General features: G+C 37.1%; 1 protein-coding gene across 2 annotated transcripts in view; it reads right to left on the bottom strand.

Annotated features, from left to right (window-relative positions):
- Positions 1 to 2,687: 2,687 nt before the first annotated feature.
- Positions 2,688 to 15,657, bottom strand: part of CERT1 (ceramide transporter 1) — a 75,372-nt gene continuing 62,402 nt past the window's right edge. For both annotated transcript variants that reach the window (XM_085214507.1, XM_085214508.1), the window contains 7 exons: positions 13,177 to 13,272; positions 12,513 to 12,645; positions 11,322 to 11,392; positions 9,082 to 9,210; positions 8,218 to 8,347; positions 6,845 to 6,981; positions 2,688 to 6,282 (listed from right to left, as the gene is read on the bottom strand). In XM_085214507.1, the coding sequence (XP_085070633.1) occupies positions 6,854 to 6,981; positions 8,218 to 8,347; positions 9,082 to 9,210; positions 11,322 to 11,392; positions 12,513 to 12,645; positions 13,177 to 13,272 (687 nt within the window). In that variant the 3' untranslated portion in view covers positions 2,688 to 6,282; positions 6,845 to 6,853. The remainder of the gene's footprint in view (positions 6,283 to 6,844; positions 6,982 to 8,217; positions 8,348 to 9,081; positions 9,211 to 11,321; positions 11,393 to 12,512; positions 12,646 to 13,176; positions 13,273 to 15,657) is intronic.

The raw sequence follows: 15,657 nt of genomic DNA, 5'->3' as shown, positions 1-15,657 counted from the left end.
ATATATAAATGGAGCACTTACAGTTGTCTGAATGATTGCACTCTGAGAGTTGTGGTCATTGGCTCAGTGTCCAAATGGAGACAGGTGAGGAGTGGTGCTTCTTAGGGGTGGCCAGAAAGGAGAGTGAGGTGACTATTGCCTTCTGCTGTACTGTGTCCAGGACTGGGGCCTCAGCACAAGAAACATGGAACTGCTGGATTGGGTCCAGAGAAGGTGACAGAGATACTCAGAGGACTGGGGCACCTCTCTTAATGAAGAAAGCTGAAAGAACTGGGCTTGAGAGACCTTACAGCAGTCTGCCAGTATTTAAAAGGGACCCCTTTTAAATAGGGAGGAACTGTCAAAACAGTGAGAGTAGGAGAATCATAGAATGGCTTGGGTTGGAAGGAACCCCAAGTACCTCCAGGTTCCAATGCCCCTGCCACAGGCAGGGCCACCAACCTCCAGATCTGGTACTAGAGAAGGAGGAATGGTTTTAAACTAGAAGAGGGGAGGTTCAGTTTAAATGTTAGGAGGAAATTTTTCTGAGCGGTGAAGCACATGAAGATTTTGCCCAGAGAAGCTGTGCTGCCCCATCCCCAGAGGCATTCAAGGCCAGGTTGGATGGGGCCCTAGGCAGCCTCAGCTGATGGATGGCAGCCCTGCCCATGGCTGAGGATTGGAACTGGGTAGGCTTTAAGATTCCTCCCAGCCCAAACCTTTCTGTCACTCGATGACAGTAAAGCTACTAATTGAACTACAGCAATGCTGCTTGTTGAGTACCTCTCTTGATAGTAAGATGGTTAGTTACTCTGTATTTCAATGACAATTGAGCACAGATTAATAGTTTTCATTTCTCAAGTTCTTTACAGAAACTCATAACCATTTTGCCTTCTACTAAAAAACACCCATTGCTGTCAGAGTTGCTGTCATGTTTTAACAACACGAATGTATACAACAGTTCAGATACCACACCCAATTTTCAACACTGGAACTTCGTCAAGACAAAATGCAACTGGATTAGTGCTCAAGGAGTACTAATTAAAGTAGCATGGGAAAAACAGTATTTTAACACTGGATAAACAATACTATTATGCTGATCTCCCAGCAATTTTCAAACAGGATGCAAACAGTAAGATTACCTGTAAGATAAGATGACTGCACTAAATAATTAGACTCCAAGTATTTTGTGGCGCATACAGACACACCTACAGTTCATCTGTTCAAACTCTCACATGACTGATGCCCATCAGTCAGCACACAACCCTGGGGTTTTGAGTTCCTTGTTTCCAGGTGCTGAGGAGTAATTCCAGGGCTCTGTCCATGCCAGGAAGCTGAACTTGCTGGGTTGCTTCATGACTCAGTCACAATCCCATCCCTCACGGTGAAATTCTTCAGTCATTATACGCTATTAGTCTAACACTAACTAGGAATCACTTGCCAAGAACCATCCTGGGATGGTTCCTGTGAACCATCATGGGAGCGTCTGTCCCATCACACAAAGGTTTAGAAAGAAATTAAATAGATAAATTAAATAGATAAGTCTTGAGCTTTACATGCTTTTCAAAGGATACTCATTTGTAAATAAACATAAGGATGTATAGTAAATGACAGGTGTGTAAGCACTTCCCATTTGGAAGGTGAATGAACATGTGGAGGGACAAATCAAATATGAAGACTTGCTGTATGCAATTGTTCTACTGGATTGCAATGCTTTTATTGGCTCAGAACAGCAACAGAATTAGGGAGTCAAGGCCAGGAGCTCAAATAAAGCGTTAAAAACAAGGAGTATGGCAGGAGAATCTACTTCAGAGTCCAGCATGCAGCTGCTTCTAAGCATTTCCAAGTTTTCTCAGCTCCTTTACTTCTCATCTCTGAAAATGAAATAAGGGACTCAAAACAACATTTATAAACCATGCAAATTTTTTTTTCTTTTTTTTTTTTTTTTTGTGAAGTGGAAAAAAGAGTTGTTAATGTTATTTTGTGATATGAAAATCTCACGTGGAAATTCAGGCAGACCACCTCAAACAAAAGTAGAATTAAAAGGTCCAAATTAAAGAGAAGTTCTTATGTTTTAGACAACATAGGTCCAACTGTTGTACGGTCCAACTATTTCTTTTGTCCTCAAAAGTCCATTTTAAGAGAATTAGTTTAAACTTAAAATTGCAGCAATTCATCTAGCCTTCCTTATTCTAACACATCAGAGGAAGGTGCGCAGAAAAAAAACCTTGCTGCATCAGTGGTTACAGCTTAAGAAAAATGTACACCGTCAGGCACACAATGCTCTGAAGTGCATCCCTTCTTGTTTATCTACTTGAAAAATAGTTTTCTCCTTGTATGAAGCTTTTTACTGCTGAAGAGTAAAGATAACAGCAATGCCATGAGTCATACACACTGGTAAATTGTGTGGCATAAGTAATTATTAATATCTAGGGTCAAATTATATTGTAGCTATTCAGATGGCTACAGAAAAGCTCAGCCTCTCCTTACTAGAAAGCATGTGTTTTTTAATTACAAATCAAGCAGGTCTTTTGTTTTGTTTTGTTTTTTTTTGTTTTTTCCCAGAAGGGAAAAGGAGGGTGGCACAGGGAGAGATTTCTTTTTTGCCAGATGAAATAGCTGCACTTGAAGGCAGGGCTTGCAGCAGGACTCTCTGCATTTGTTGCATTATATTACCCAGGGCCTGATGCAACTCAGCTTAAGGTAAATTTTCTTTTTTTGTGCATAATGCCATTCTATTAACTCAAGCTGTTCCTCTCATCTTGCTTACCTGTAAGGTTCCCATAACTTAAATGATTTCTGCATAAGAAGCAGAAATCCCCGCGTAACCAACAGAAGAGGGATTGTTACCGATCCATTAGGAGGCAGTTATTCCTGCTATTAAGAAAGCCTGCTCTGCACCACCTCATCTCAGTTCTTAGCAATTCTTCATATTTTAGAAAAAGTACAAATTTATTGTATTTCTGGCATTTCTCAGCCCTGGATCTCCGTTCTCCCACACATGCTTTCCTGATGTTATTTCTGTACAAATGAACACAGAAGCTTAAATACAACTTTGGAAGTACTCTATATTAAAACTATACTGTACAGTAATATCGTCTAACATGCTTCTGATATGCTAGTACAGAATGAGATTTTTCACACATCAACAGCTTATGTGGCATTCCAGTTTTCACTTCAGCAACCTCAGTAACACAAGCAAGCTGCTTTCTGTTAAATGTTTTACATTGCTACACTGCAGTACGGCATACAACTTCATATACAGTCCAAAGGTTGGTTACAGCGTAAAATATTTAAGTAAGTTTCCTTAAAGCACTGAAAGTTAGAAATAACTACAAACCAGGGGTTTTCTTCATAATTTTTAATACTTTTCACTTTAAATACTGGTTTTAAATTTGTGATTGTAACATAGAAGAGCCAACTTTTAATTTTTAAAACTTATCATTAGGATCATAAAGCTATTATATAACAGTTACACTCTACACACTCAAGGTACTCAAAAATATGATTCATGTTCTGAGTCTGTAGATGAACAGTGGCAATTCAAATACAGCGTTATCTGTACAACGTGACAAAAATACAGGTGGACAATCTGATTAGTTTAAAGAGAATCTGCACAACTTCAGATAAGCCAGCTCAGCCCAACTAACAGAAGGGTAATTTCCCCTCAGCCCATAAATGCACCATACTTCTCACACCTAAGTTGCTCAAAGTAAGTTGTTCAGTTTCCCAGACGGGCTAACAATGACTATTGCTCATCCTCGCTCCCATGAGTTCTATCAAGCTATTTCCTTAGACTGCCATATCCCCAGCCCTTCATATGGGCTCAAGTTACAGAAACATCTATCCTAGAGCAAAGGGCTTCTTCTGCAATTCTGCAAAGAAAATCATAGCAGTATCAATTCTACAGATTCATTAACAGGATGAAAAGAACACAGAGTGCTCATATTTGTGGCAGTGGGAAAAGGGTTCAGCTCTGGAGAAATTTTATAGAACCATAACAGGAAGATCTCTTCTGGAAGAAAGGCTCTGATGGCTACTTGCACACAGACAATCCAACAGGCCTAAAGAAAGCTGCTTTTTTTTTTTTTTTTTTTTTTTTTTTGAGAGAGAGAGAGAGAGAGGTCTTTTAATACCTATGTCTCAATTTTGCAACTCCTTCCACAGTTTTAAAGAAGTCTCTTACAACACTGATTGGGCAGGGCTAACTGCAGTGAAGTACCAGTGCCTTTATCTAAAAGTAAAGTGTATTCTTTACAAAGAGTAGTAGTGTGATTTTATTTACAGAATAAATCACAAAAGTACATCACATTTAGTGCAAATGCAACTAATGATAAAATATTTATATACTGCTTTGTAAACTTTCCATTCCTTTGTAAAATAAAGCTATCCAATTAAATTAAGAAACAGTTACTCACCTGTGTTCAACAACTATTACCAGAAATGACAGATAAGGAATTACACTCTTTTGGACATTTTTTTTTCTCTTTTGAAGTTCCCATCAGCGGCTATGGTGAATGAATTATTGTTTTGTTGATTGTAAAAAGATGAAGTACATTTGAGGTATAAGAATTATTTTTTAACATTACTATATAAAATGCTCACTGGTGATATAGTAAACATGTATAAATTTTTGTCTCGTTTGCCTTACTAGCATTACCATATAGGCACTTTTCTACGTATTCAAATTAACAGAATAGTTCTGTAATAAGGCATATTCCATGCACACTTTCAGAGAAAGGCAAATAAAAAAGATACAGTTATGGAGCATGAAATCCGCGTGCATGTGTAATCATGTGTTATGTATGGTTTTATCTCAATAGAGAAAGTGAACAGGTAAAAGAACATGTTTTTTTTCCTAACACTGTGAATATCCCCTTTATCATTCACCAGATCTTTATTAAATTACTCTCTTAAATTTATTTTCAGGCACCTACTATACTCTATCAAATACAACTTTCTCCTTCTTTTGAGAAAAATAGATATCTGAAACTTCTTTTTTTCTTGAGATATACGGGTCAATGAAACACCCAGCAGCCTCTGCATATTTTCCAGCTACAGGACGTGGATTAAATAACTCAAAGTGAGTACCAGTCTGTGAGAGTTGTCTCCCAATGAGCATCCCCAGAATCTAAGGCAGGCAAGTATCTGACATTTAAATTTTCACAGCAACTAAAGGGAACTTTCCAAGAAGATCAATGCATTGTCATAGTTCTGACAGGTTTTTGATCAAGTGACAGGTATTATCAATGCAACTACTTTTCTACATGAACCTCATAGCATGGCTTTATTAAGATGAGGAAAACACATGCAGGATTTGAAAGTAATGTACTCATCCTCATTCAGATCAGGAATGTTGTCTTATGTAGTCCAAATTACTTCAATAAATATTATAGTGTACCTTCTCACAGCCTCAGAAAAGCCCTCTAGATATCACGCAGGAAAGCAGACCACGTATAGCACGGACAGATGACATTTAGCTTTCAGACAGTCTCTTGCCCTTTCATATAGAATCTTTCCAGAAATTTCTGGGTCATGTTTAATAACAAAAATTTCGTAGCACATTACATAACTAAAAAATACAATAGAAATATAAAGATATCTGGAAAAAAATAAAGCTTTTCACACTCTTACTCCTTCAGAAATAAAGATCTTCATAAGAGTAAGACAATAGAAAAGGCAAAGTCATAAGGATATTGACAGCCCTCAGTTATTAACTGACATTTTATGTAACAAGATGATTCATTATAGAAACCAGCAGCAATGAACTATGATTATACAAAGCAAAACAAGACCTGCCAGTAAGTCACTAGGCTTTACTGAACTCCTCCCTTCATCCTCCCCCAAAATACCACAGATTTTTGTGCATATAAAGCACATACAGTATGCTATATGTGCATTTGTCTTTTGTGCTTTTTAGACATGCACAAAAACTATGCAATTATCTGGGGAAGGCTGACAGTGAAATTCTGCAAGTTGTTTAAAATTAAAGCAGCAACTCACGTTGGTGATTCAAAGTTGTACGTTCTTCCTCTTCTAAAGTAAGCAAATAAAAATAGAGCCATATACATGTTATCAATACATGTATTTATAATTACACACTGATTCAGCAAGAGAAGTTAGCAGGAGAGAGAGCTAGTGTTAAATATTCAACCTCACGGTGTTGCAACGTTTCTTCACTTCAGTATACAAAGCCTAGAATTTGGGCTGTAAGAAGACTGTAGATCCTTCGTTCCAGCATGGAGTCCTCTACGTATGGTCACTTCTCCAACGTGGAATGCTCACCCAGTCTTGTTCTGATCACTGGAGACAAGCAAAGACAAAATACACCATTGTATAAACACTAATAAGAAAACAAGAAATTGTTAAACTCCATAACTTATATTACTGCTATGCTCACATTTGAACTATTGGTTCATGACATGTTCTTGACACATCAGGTTCACCTACACTATCACTCTAACAATGCACAGTTAAATATGTGAATCAGATTTTACAGGATTGCCTTTTAACAGAAGGATCAGTTGACTTGAAGTCTGACATAACAAATAGAATTTAACAGTAGATGTGGCCTGTGTCATGCACAGAACTAACTTTCAGATCTTGCTCTAAACAAGATATAATAGCACTGTGTTGTTGGAATTTGATGGCTTACAGTCTGCACACTAAGGAAAATTAAGCAAAGCCTTACTTTGTACAAAGGCTTATGTCTGACAGATTATGTGACTGGGAAATATTGCATACACATTTTAATACTAAATGTTGTATTGATGCTAATTATGATGAAACATTTCTAGATTGCATGCTTCTGTTTGGCCTTAAACATTTACAACAGTGAATTAAGAAATTAAAAATGAGTTTGTACCTGCTAATACTAGAATAAAATAGATTTTCCAGCTGTTTTCTCTTGCACATATGATGTAAAACGCTTCAGGAATTTGGGATATTCTCGTTTTGCCACTGCCCGTAACACAGATGCTGGTGCCCACCCTCCTGGGTTGACTAGGAGAAGACAGGAAGAAAGGCAGAAATATACAAAATCCTCTAAAAGCTGCATATAAGAATGTAAGTTTGTATTCCTGCAACTTTTTCCAAAGAAACAACAATGAATAATCAGAACTTTTTTTAGGCCATTATAGTCTGCTGTAGTGTTTCCAGCTCTTAATATTCACGTTCAATCCATGTCTATGATGCCATTATTTAGAAAAATAATAAAATAAGGTGTGAATCTTTAAGTACTGCCCAAATGGAAGGTGGTATTCTTCCAAGAAAAAATGGGAAGAATCAAATTCTTATTTCAAAGAAAACAGAAATCAATCTTAGCTTTCCAGTTACTGCTGAATTTGTCTGTAGAACTGCTACACAATCAATGTCTTACAAATGATTTTTGAGGGACTTCAAAATGTGCTTACATTTTGCTGAACAAGTTGCCACTTACCATACAATGAGAGTTCAGCATTTGTCATGGAAGTATATACTACAAATAATCAGGAAACTTTTGAATAGGAAAAAAACCACATTCCCCCAGAGGTTAGTATTGTATCACATTATTTGTACAGAACTTCCTACAAGCTGTAATGAGTTCAGTAAACATTTGCAATGTAGGACTGATTCTACAAGCTGTATCAGTCTTACATTGCAAATATTTACTGAACTCATTTTGCAGGCTTTTTTAGTAAGTCATATAATAGATGGTTAAGAATAATGAGCAGGTGGGCTACTCTTAAAGTGCTTTTTAGCTGCAGGAGATGATCTAATAGGTATGTGGGTCCAGTACTGTAATACACTGCTAAATACTGGGTACAGGAACAATACAGTTAGGCTTTGATAAATTTACAGTCTACAAAAGGGATTTTATCAGTTAAAAAACATAAAAAATATGTAACTCAGTTATACATCTTGCAAACATCCTCATTAAAAAATGTATTTGTACCTTCTTAAATACTGAGTTTTTTGCCTAACAAGATGAATCAGGGGGAAAAAAAATGACAGCAAAACACAAATTAAAAAAATTATTGAAACTAAAAGCCAAACCATCCAAGTTGCAGATATTGTCCTGCAATGATGACCCCCCCCTCAATGACTGCTACATCTTTTTGAACATAAAGATCACAAATATTGTCCTCTGTTTAACAGAAAGCTGCACTGACTTTTTTCTTGCTAGCACTCAGTTCACCAGAATTAGCATGTATCTCAAATGCCACACCAAAAAAATATGTACAAAACATGAAGACTTACCATTAGCTACATATGTAATCTTGCATAGAATATTGTCTCTGCTTATTTCTTTGTTCCCCTCTGGTGGGCTTACTAATGTCTGACATATCATAGCAATATTTATTTTGGCACGGACACAGCGATTGTTCAGCTACAAGAGAAAAATGAAGAAAGATTTGTAAGCCTCCAAGTAAACTTATTTCTTCCTACTTGATTGCTAACATTTTCTTTTACTATAAAGTTTAAGACAATCCAAAGTCTGTTTTTTGAAGAATGTACATTCTAGCACAGTGATGTACCATGAGTGCAAACAAAAGGAAAGGTACATACTGAATAAGGAAAGTATTGAACTGAAATGCCTAAATCTCACATTTGTTTGCTTAATAGATATTAGACATAAGGTATTTCAATAATTTTAACAAATCAGTAAGAAAGTATTAAACGGATGATACTTCTACAGACATCAGCAACTTTTCCCTTATGAGCAGGCAGTGGCATAGAACATGAGCAGAGAAAGATTCCAAAGACAAAAATTATTGCTAATATTTGCAGAATGATGTCCACTGGAAGTTTAATAGATCCCATATCTAACCTCATATCCACACTGCCACTCTTTAAAATATTTTCACATATATATTTTGTTTTCATTTTTCTGCAACACTTTGTTGAGATAAGGCAAAAAAGCTTTATCGAACACACAGGTCAATGTATCACCTCATTTAAAAAAAAAAATATATATATATGTATTTTGCATACCTTCCTCAACTCCCAGCCTACTTTACACTTGTACTGCAATACCATCACCACATAACAGAAAAATTGTGTACAAAAATGGAACAGAAAAATTCTTAAAGCAGAACTAGATAGAGTGAAAGCAAAACTTACAGGAGCACTGTCATGTTCCACAGAAAAATTGCACACAATCCATGTTTCAGGATCATTTTCACTGAATGCTGGAATCTTTCTGATGGCAGACAGATACAGCACATCTCTTTGAGAAGCTGGCCACACTCTCTGCAGAGAAATATCCCATCATAAGCTTTTCATAATGTTACAAATTAAATACTTTTTATACTTAGAAGGTCACAACAATTAAGGCTAACAATGTCAGATGTGTTATCTAAGTAAAAAAAAAAAAGTTTAATCCAGAACTCTTTAATATCTTTGTTAATGACGCAGGCAGTGGGATCAAGTGCACTCTCAGCAAGTTCAAAGATGATACTAAACTGGGTGGTGCAGACAGAAGGAAGCGATGCCATCCAAAGGGATCTGGCCCAAGTTTGAGAAATGGACCCATACAAACCTCATTGGATTCAACAAGGTCAAGTGTAAGGTGCTGCACTTGAATCAGGGCAATCCCAAACACGAATACAGTCTGGGTGACGTGGATAGAGAGCAGCCCTCAGGAGGAGGACTTGGAAGTGATGGTGGATGAAAAGCTCAAAATAAGCTGGCAAAACATGTACCTGCAGTACAGAAAGTCAAATACATGGCTTTCTGTATATAATACATGATGGGCTACATCAAAAGAGGGATGGCCAGCATGGCAAGGGAAGTGGTTGTCCCCTCTGCTCTGCCCTTGTGAAGCCCCACCTGTAGTACTACGTTCAGCTCTGGGGCCCTAAGCACAAGAAAGGCATGTCCCTGCTCATGGCAGGAGGTGTGGAACTAGATTGCCTTTAAAGTCCTTTCAAACACAAATGATTCCATGCTTCTATTTTAGTAATTTCATGCAGTTTTCAAAACTGAAACAGAAAACAAAGCTACTATACAGATGCATATCAGGTGCACTTCATTAAAAAAAGCATTAAGGCAACAGTTTAAGGCCTTCGAAAGGCACGACAACAATCTGCAATGACTTGCTTGTAAGCTACAAGCAGAGCTAGTAGCTAAGTATAAATACATGCGATTGAAGTCTGAAGATGCACCTAGGCCTCCATAAACATGAAGGGCTAGAGAAAAAGAAACAAACATTTTATCTATTATGTTTAAGAGCTACTACTTCAGCAAGACAGATGTGGTAAACTGACAGTTTCCAACAGAGAATTTCACAAGAGAAGTGCCCAGTAAAAATATAAAAGAAGAAACTATGCAGAAGCTATTTTCCTGACGTTCAATAGAAGCAAAAATGCTGTTTTTACCATAACACTACAGTTTACACAACAGAAAATTGAAGCCTTCTTGTGATGGCATTTTTAACATAATACCATCATTAATAAAATTGTGTAAATAATTGTTAATTGTTCAAGTATCCTAGTATACCAGTACTTGTCATCATACAAGATTCAAGTTTACATGGGTGGTTGGTGAGAGGATTGGGGGGAATGGTTTTAAACTGAGACAGGGGACGTTTAGGTTAGATATTAGGAGGAAGTCTTTCACACAGAGGGTGGTGACATACTGGAACAGGTTGCCCAAGGAGGTTGTGGATGCCTGGAGGCATTCAAGGCCAGGCTGGATGTAGCTCTGGGCAGCCTGGTCTGGTGGTTGGTGACCCTGCACATAGCTGGGGGGTTGAAACTAGATGATCATTGTGGTTCTTTTCAACCCAGGCCATTCTATGATATGATTCTATGATTAATATGTACTACTAGTTACAAATTTTCTATTTGAGTCTTTTAATTTACTATTATTGAATTACAATTCAAATGAAACATTTAGAGAAGTTGCACCAAAACTATCTGGGGAGAAGAAGAAGCATAGCCAAGTCACAGACCTATATATTACACCAGCATCTGTACCATGTCATAATGCAAATGCCTATGTCAAATATTCGTAGTTAACAACAGCTTGCATTACTGCAAACAGACAAATGATGAAGTGGTTTGAGTTTCTTGCTTGTAGTCAGTGTTGACTTATTGCTTTGGTTTGGTTTAGACAACCACTGCCTTGTTGGAAATGACATTATAGACAATATTAAACAGCTCTCATTTCTTATTACATACCGTAGCAGACACATTCACAACCAATTATGCTATCTAGCCAAGCTCAAAAAGTTGACAAAGTTGCAGTTTCAAAGAGAACTTGATCTCAACTAGTTTGCTTTTTGAGCCACTGAAGTATTTCAAAACAAGCTGGAGTACTGTTTTGATAGGATGAGTATACAGGTAAAGTGTAATTCTTACCTTGTGTGTCTGGTAAATGATGATTGCATTATCAGCTAAATTTTCCACAACATGGAAATTTTCAATTGTTGCTACAAAAACAGGAAAAAAATAAATAAATAAATCAGTAAAATAGCACAGATACTAGGTCAATGTTATGAACAATATGCTTGCTGATATGCTGATTCAGACTTGCATCAGTCCATAGGGCCTGCTGGGATTAATTCCATGGTACTGAAAGAGCTGGCTGGTATCACTGTGAGACTTCTCTCAAATATTTTTCAGTGGACTTAGGAATCTACAAGGTACAAACTGACTGGAAGCTGGCAAAAGTTGTACTGATTTAAAAAAAAAAAGAGATAACAAGGAAGACTGGTAATTTTAGAGGCCCGTGAGTCCCACTTCAGTGCCTGGTAAAATCATTGAAAAGATTACTTTGGGAGTTGCTGAAAAACAACTTGAAAACGGTTGAAAGATTACAGTTATGAGTCATACCCAACAAGGGTTCACAAGGGGAAAACCCTTTTAAATAAAATTAATCTCCTTTTATGATGTGGTTACCTATCTAGCTGACAAAGAGAAGCCAAAAGATGAGGTCTTTTGGATTTCAGCAAAAGCTTTTGGTACTGTTTCTCACAGGACCTTTCTGGATAACTATCCAGCATATGACTAGACAAGTACATAAAAACACTGCGTGAGCAACTGGCTGATGGATCAAGTAAATACATTGCATCATCTGACAGTCAAACAATAGCAGGTTCTTCAGGGAGCCACTTTAGGGCCAGTTTTCTTTAATTCTATAATAAAAAACTGAACACAGGACTTAAGTGCATATTAAGTAAGCTTGCACATGATACTAAATAAGGAAGAGCTGTCACCTTCCTTGAGCACAGAAAGACAGAATATCAACAAATTGAAGGGCTCATAAAGTTTAACAAGAGCAAGTACCAGATTCTGCATTTGGGATGGGGCAACCTTGGCTAAACATACAGATGGGGGACAAGAGGCAGGAGAGTAGCAGTGGTGGAGCACTAGAACAGGCTCCCCAAGCCAGCTAGAGCTCAAGGACAACACTCGCAGACAAAGGGTTGAATTTTGAGTGGTCCTATGTGGAGCAAGGAGCTGGACTCATTGATCCCTGTGGGTTCCTTCTAAATTGCAAAATTCTGTGATCACTAATAACAAAGTAAGATATAAGAACAGATTCCTTACTTTCCCAGTCATTACGAACGTCAACGTTCCAGAAGTAGTGGCAAACTTCATGTCCTGTTACCCCTTTAACAGCATGTGTTGCCTTCAAAGGATCCAAAACTATTCCATTTTCTTCCACCTCTCTTCTGTATACCTATGATCAAATACAAAGAATGAGATGTAGGACAGAAATTGTCAAAATTGAAATAGGAAACAATTTACACATGAGCGTAAGCTTTTAAAAAGCTGCAATACCAACGCATGAATAATTTGCCAAGACAGTTTTCTCTGGTCACTTCTAATGCAGGTATTCTTAAATGATAATTCACATTACAGTAACATTATTTTTAGAATCTCTACCATAAAAAGATCTAAGCTACATTATCATTATGTATAAGGATCCACACAAACACAGTAAAATGGCTGACAGCAGTTTGCTACCATATAACATCCTCATATTTTGAATTTATGCCATTTTAACACCAAGTTTTTAGCAGGAGAGAAGGAAGGAATCCATAAAGTTATTCCAGGTGTTACATAGGATGTTGCAGCTCTAGTGAACTCTAGTTCTAGCTTGAACAATACTATTTTCAGAAGTTCTAACAACATGACTTACTGAGTGATAGTATTCAAAGAAAACAAGGATATCTGTCTGATATGACTTAAGCATAAACCAGATGTTTACCTTCATTTCTCCTTCTTCAACCACTATCTGCCAATTGGCATCTCCTCCTACATCTTGTAAGGAATAAGTCATATGGTTTTGTACCATCTCTTCCACCTTTAAAGCAGAAAAAAATACACATTTAAAAGTTTTTTTTCATCCTCTTGGACAGGCAATTGTACAGTCCTGGAAGCCACATGTCAATACGTCAATCCTGTGCAGTGCTGATCTGGGACAACAGAGTTCTTCATCCAAGCTTAAGATACTGTACTTAAGATACAGATACTTCCAGGCTTCAAAAACAAAAGCCAAAACAATGATTCAAAGTATAACTTAATTATTTGTGAGTACTTCCCATTCTTCCATTGTATGCCTGAAATGTCAAAACTCCCTACTTCTACCTGAAAACCGTTTCAGTTCAGCAAAATTACTTCAGGCATCTCTAAGCAGAATTACAGTGCTTAGTGACTCTTGTAGGACAACAGCCAATAAAGAACGCTTAAAAAGCTGAACAAAGATGTAGCAGTGGGTATGATGAGAGCAGGACGAAAGTGTTGTGGTTTGACACCAGCAAACCCAACACAGGAACACAGATCAGCTGTGATTCTCAGTTATCAGTAAAACATGCCTGCTCTGCTCCACCGGAATCTTTGCACAATTACAAATTAGGAAAAAGTTAGATGATGCAGAGACTCATCTATTTAAAAACATTCATTTAAAACTAGACAGTTGTGTGCTTTCCTGAAAGTTCAGATATTTGATACATTTTAATCCACCTATGGAAACATCTCATTTGTTAAAAATTCTGCTTAACGCACATGACAGTGGGTGACAGAACAGGAAATGCCTTTTTATTTGCATTATTATTTTCAGTCTGCAGTTTCATTCTACAACGCTTTTTCTGTCCCTCCTATTACAAAATTCTATCCTTCTAAATAAAAATAGAAGCAAAAATACAGTATACACTGCTGAGTAATGTTTACAAATACTGTAAACAATCTACTAAGCTTCACATAAACAGGAGGTGACCACTAAAATCTGTCACAGCAATACCACCTGCCTGACACTGTTAACGTGAATTACTGTGTTTTTTTGGTTATTTATTTATTTATTTTAAACAGCAAAGCACTACACCTAACCATTACTTAACTGAACAACAGAGTAGTTTAAGAGTAAAACTGAAGCATCAGCAGTAGTTTCTGCACTGCTTACAAGACTATTTTATAAGCACACCAGGCTTCAGAACATATGAAACAATTGCAGTAATTAGTGAAAAAATAGAAAAGCAAAATGAAAGAATACTTCATCTTTTCCTTACGTGCTCTGGAACAGAAATACGATATTTATTTTTAATTTAAAGCAGTAATTTTATTTGTACAATGTACTTTTTAGAAAATGTGCTTAAGGTCAGAGAAACAGGTCTTTCTAAAAACCAAGTCTCCAGAGAGGGGATGGAGGCCAATTTTATGTCAATAAAGCCCAGGCCAGGGTGTCAGGAGAAGATGGCATGCTGCTTTTCTCTTCATTGTCTTTCACCTGTTTGCTCGCTAGCAGTGAAATTCCAGAGAAGATGGACTGATTTGTTAGTCTGGTAGAAATTTGTTCCAGGGAAAAAATACTGAGGTAATTAATGGTGGGGAAGATTTTTGTAAGCTAGCAAGATCATCCTTTCTGCAGTGAGCTAGTTAACTTAATGCCACATCCTAAAATTCTGGGTGATAACTTCTGCTTAGTAAAATCCATGCAGCAGCCACAAATGCAAATCCATCTGGCTATCATTTTTAATTTGTGTTATTTTGATACAGACCTGGTCAACCTCAGATTTGTTTTTAAATGATTTATTTTTCCACCATACTAGATCTCTGCTACAGAGGTTTATCATGTGGATGCACAATTGTTATTGCCGGTATAAAAGACAAAAATGTCCTATTAAACTGTCTTTATTTCAACTGAAAAGTTTTACCTTTTTTTCCAAGTCTCTCTCCCTACCCACCTGTGGGGAGTGAATGAATAGCTGTGTGGCAGCTGAACTGCCTGAAGGGTTAAACAACAACCATTATTTTTCGCACCCAACGTGGGTGGCCTGAAGGGTTGAAGTAACAGATCTGACCAGAGTATCTCAAAGCAAATTTATTATAAGCTTTGTTGTGCATGTTCTCAGAGTTCTGTTGTGTAGAGCCTTACTTGCTCTCTATGCTCCTTCTTTTGCCATTGATCACGCCTGGGTCTGGGTTAATGTTATCAATATTATTTTGCTATACTGTGTCACACTGGCTTGTGACATAATAAACTTAGTGCTTGCAAAGCTTGCAGTACTTTCTGCAGGTGGCATGATTCTGGGCTTTGTTAATCAAAAGAAAATAAAATCTATTCCTTCTGTTTGAAAAAACCAGCTTGTTTCAATATTAAACAATGATTAAAAAAAAAGATAAAGTAACATATCCTAGAAGGAATTCCTGCTCTGGTTCACAGTAAGATAAAGGCTCACAATAGAAGAAAACT

The sequence above is a fragment of the Meleagris gallopavo genome, chromosome Z (genome assembly GCF_905368555.1).
Source record: "Meleagris gallopavo chromosome Z, MGAL_WU_HG_1.1, whole genome shotgun sequence".
Lineage (NCBI taxonomy): Eukaryota > Metazoa > Chordata > Aves > Galliformes > Phasianidae > Meleagris > Meleagris gallopavo.
This window is presented reverse-complemented; position numbering and strand designations above follow the sequence as displayed.